This window comes from Sesamum indicum, linkage group LG5 (assembly GCF_000512975.1).
Source record: "Sesamum indicum cultivar Zhongzhi No. 13 linkage group LG5, S_indicum_v1.0, whole genome shotgun sequence".
NCBI classification, from domain to species: domain Eukaryota; kingdom Viridiplantae; phylum Streptophyta; class Magnoliopsida; order Lamiales; family Pedaliaceae; genus Sesamum; species Sesamum indicum.
The window spans coordinates 13,188,061-13,192,280 of NC_026149.1; the positions used below are offsets into that span (position 1 = coordinate 13,188,061).

At 33.9% G+C, this 4,220-nt stretch overlaps 1 protein-coding gene across 1 annotated transcript; it reads right to left on the bottom strand.

Moving 5' to 3' along the window:
- LOC105162554 (zeatin O-glucosyltransferase-like) lies at nt 2,298-3,921 on the bottom strand. The gene has a single exon (XM_011080611.2). It carries the CDS (start codon nt 3,825-3,827, stop codon nt 2,409-2,411), a length of 1,419 nt encoding a protein of 472 aa, XP_011078913.1. The 5' UTR covers nt 3,828-3,921; the 3' UTR covers nt 2,298-2,408.

A 4,220-nucleotide genomic window follows, 5' to 3' on the forward strand; every position in this document is an offset into this window, starting at 1 on the left:
GGTCAACGGCAAAATATCACTTTTGGTCCCACTAGATAGCGTTATTCTCACTTTTGGTCCCACGCTTTACGTGTTCAACACTTGTAGTCCCAAAATCCTAGGGCCCGTTTGGTTGTGTTTTCATTTTCATTTTCAATTTCCAACATTTCCTACTCGGGTTCGGGGTCGGGTAGTGTTATACACTACCCGACGAGTCGGGTACCCGACCCGTGGAACCCGAACCCGAGGCACCCGACCCGACGCCCACCCCTACTTCCAACACCACTATAATATTCAAAATATTATTTTCTATAAAAGGTTTACTATTTATTGATTTGACCACTCAATACACCATCTCCTCAAAAATTCTCTCTAGCTATTTTAAATTTTATTTGGATTTTTTATTTCACTTAATATATATATATATATATACATGTCAGGTTTATAAACTTATATCATTTATTTTATTTAATAATTTTTATTATATAATATGCATGTATTAATATGAAATAGAAGAGGTAATTAACATTTAAAATAAAAACTCTAATTCAGAAAGCATTAAAATCCTATATTTGGGGGCAGCTTTTACTATTTTATGTTTGTTCTTATTAATTATTATTTTTTACTTAACTAGTTTAATCCATCAATACATTATTAATGATTTAAAGATATGTGTTATTTTTTAAGCAAATGAAAACGAGAATGATTTATTCACAACGCTACAAAAAATAATATTTTCATCCTACCTACTTCCATTTTTTGTATCAATAAAAATTTGCAATTTTCTTATAATTGAATATATTTCCTCTCTTATTATTTTTTTATTCTATATATTTAAATCAAATTTCACCTCTTCCTGAACCGGCCAAGTCACATATATAAGAATAATTACATTTGTATTTCCTGATCTATTGTGTATTTATATAAATTACTCTTGCTTTTTAAAAAATACATACACCTACTACAAACGGCAACGTCATTTACATAGAATACTTCTATTTTTTAAAAAAAATTACAAATACATCCCTAAAAGACGTCAACATCATCATACAAAGGATTAAATATACTTTGCCCCCCTAAACTATGCATAAAGAGCATTACTTATAAAATGTATAATAAAATGGCCATCATGATATACACTAATTCTCTATGACGAAAATGTCTTTATTATTTACACCCGTAAAATATCTCTATTACAATCATTCTCCTAAATATAATCTGAATTATTATACTTTTTTTATTTAAAATAAACACTACCTAAAATTTATAATTTGTACTTAGTATAGAATCTTTTTATAAACCCCATAAATTTAAAATTCATATATTTTTTGCACAACTAGTTGAAAATATACATATTTTTTACCTGTGTTGTTACATATATCGAACTTTTTTTAAAAATAAGTTATCAATACAAATTTATAATATTACATTGAATATTTATATACTGTAAAATATGCAAATCTATAATATAATTAATATAAAAATATCTATATTTTTGTAAGTAATGATATGATATATTGTTATTATGCGGACATGTAATGGATAAAAATTTATACGTTATATAACATCTTTTTTCTATAATATTATATGCATTACATATTGACACATATTTACATGTACTTTTCAACACAATTTATTTACTTTGTAAAATATATTTGCATATATATATATATATATATATATTGAGCTTATAAATATTTTTTGTGTTTCATAATTTATAAAAAAATATAAATTATAAATATTATCTTTAAATAAAATATGAGTACAATTTTAAATCACTAAAAATTATTTAGGGAATATATTTTAATAAAACATACTTTAGGAAGTAGAATAAAAGAGTATACGGAAAGTGAAAATGATATTTTTATCTTATCAATGTTAATTTATTTTGTCAAAGATATTTTTATTACCTTTTATATTTCAGGAGTGTAAATAACATAAATTATATATTTTAGGGATGCAAAGTGCACTTAACCCTCGTACAATTAAACTATGTGCAATTGGATGGTTCTATGTAGAGAAATAATATTTTGAACAATATAATGCCAAAACGAAGAGCATTATATATTATACATCAAGTAAGGCGGACAATATATGATCATTCGTAGCCAAAAACCAGAGAAATTCGGATTTTGAATCCTAAAGGTATCTCCCAAGTTGCACGATTGTTGTCGAAACTATTGCAAATCGTATTTTGTCTCTAATTTATTCAACATACACGCGTCACGTCGTGTATAAAATCTTTTTTTTAAATAAAATATATGATATCATTTTTTATATACGTAAAATGTGTATATTGAATGAAGTAAGGGATGAAATACGACGCGAAACAAAAAATTCAATCAAATTGTCGAAAGAAGGAGTGAATTTCTTATTCCAATTCGTATTGCAACTTTTATTCCATTGTATATGCTAATAAATGAGAAAAATTATCTAGTGATGTGGGTGATGAAGGAATCCATCTCTTTGCTGCTACTGCCACCTTCCATCACAGAATTCCTGACCGCAGCTCCCAGTTCTTGCGCCCTTTTCCTCATTTCATCTCCTTCTTCCGATGCCATCAATCTTCTTACTGCACACTCTACTGTGCTCGACGACACCACCTCGTCCCGACGAGCCCAGTCCTTAACTTCCAGGCCAATCCTCAATACTTTAGTCACGAAGACTGCGTTTATCGGCTGGTCCGAGTGCATCGGCCATGTTGCCATCGGCACTCCCATGCTGATGCTCTCGATGCATGAATTCCACCCGCAGTGACTCATAAAACCAGCAGTAGAGGGATGGCCGAGGATCTCCAGCTGCGGCGCCCAGTCCCGCACAATGATGCCTCTTTCTTTCACTCTCTCTTCCAACCCTTCTGGCAGTTCTGATTTCCTGACTTCTCCTGTGAAAATATCTCCTTTGTCTGCGTCTCTCACCACCCATACGAACTTGTGCTGGCTTCTTTCCAGCCCAAACGCCAGTTCTTGAACTTGTTCATTCGATAACAAAGATGTTGTGCCAAATGAGACAAAAATCACTGAGTTAGGGCTTTGTCTGTCGAGCCAATCCAGGCATTCATGACGGCTTCTTGAACTCTTCTTCTCAGGGAATACCACTGGATTGAAGGGCCCGACAGCCCAGAGCTTCTCTGTTCCAGTTATCTTCCTTTCTGCAACTAAATCCAGGTAGAAACCTTCCATCGCTCTGCTGGAATTGTAAATGTCTCCGGAGAAAATTTTCCCGGAAACACGCTGCAACCTGGAGAACTCGTCAAACTCTGGAGAAAAGCAGTCATCCAGATCCGGAATTTCTTTCAGAACCGCCGCCGCTTCAGCTGGTACATCATCAGGCCTCCCGGCGGCTTCCCAGTGGAAAGAATACAGAGTGAAAGCTGGTATACAGCGAAAACAATACGACTCAGCATTTTGTAAAGAATCAATATCCTGGACAACGTAGGACATCAAAGAGTCGTATATAACAACAACCCGCCTGAAACTGCTCGAAAGTTGGGCTACAAATTTGTAAACAGGGTTACGGAGATGTATGGACGCAGAAAGAGATGGAAGGAGCTGCGAGGGGAATTTCTTGGATTGATTGGGATCAGGTGGAGGGTTGTGGAAAGGAGTTGGTGGGAATTCTTGGAAATGGACGTTAGCTATTGTGGAAGGGTTCCAGCCGTGGACCCGGAGCTTGGCCTGGCGGATGTGGGTGGCGGAGCCGACGTAGTAGACGGGGATGCTGGAGGCGGATACGAGGCGGGAGAGGTGGAGAAGCTGGTTGAGGTGGCCCTGCGCCGGCAGCGGCACCATCACCACCGCGACTTGAGATTCTTTATGATTGCCATTTTCTTGGCTGTGATTGGTCATTGAAGGATCTTGGCAGCTGTTTGATCGTTTTCCCGGAGGTTGTATCTGTACTATAATTGATAACTGTGCTTGAATTTTGCTGTCATTTGGAACCCGCGAACATCGTTTATATAACTTTTGTGTCAGCGGCAATGGCAAAATTATAGTAAATGATTATTATTAATTATAATTAAATAAAATTAATGTATAAAAATAATTTTTTATTATAAAAAAATTTATTTGTCACGGTTAAGAGTATTTGCAATGATTTTTAGCTACTCTCACAAAAATCAAAATCAACAACCGTTTCGTAATAAATAATTATTTACTATGGCTATTTATTATTAATCATAATAATTAATTGTAATTAAATATATGATTCTTATAGTGCCTCATGATTAATCAAGAAATATG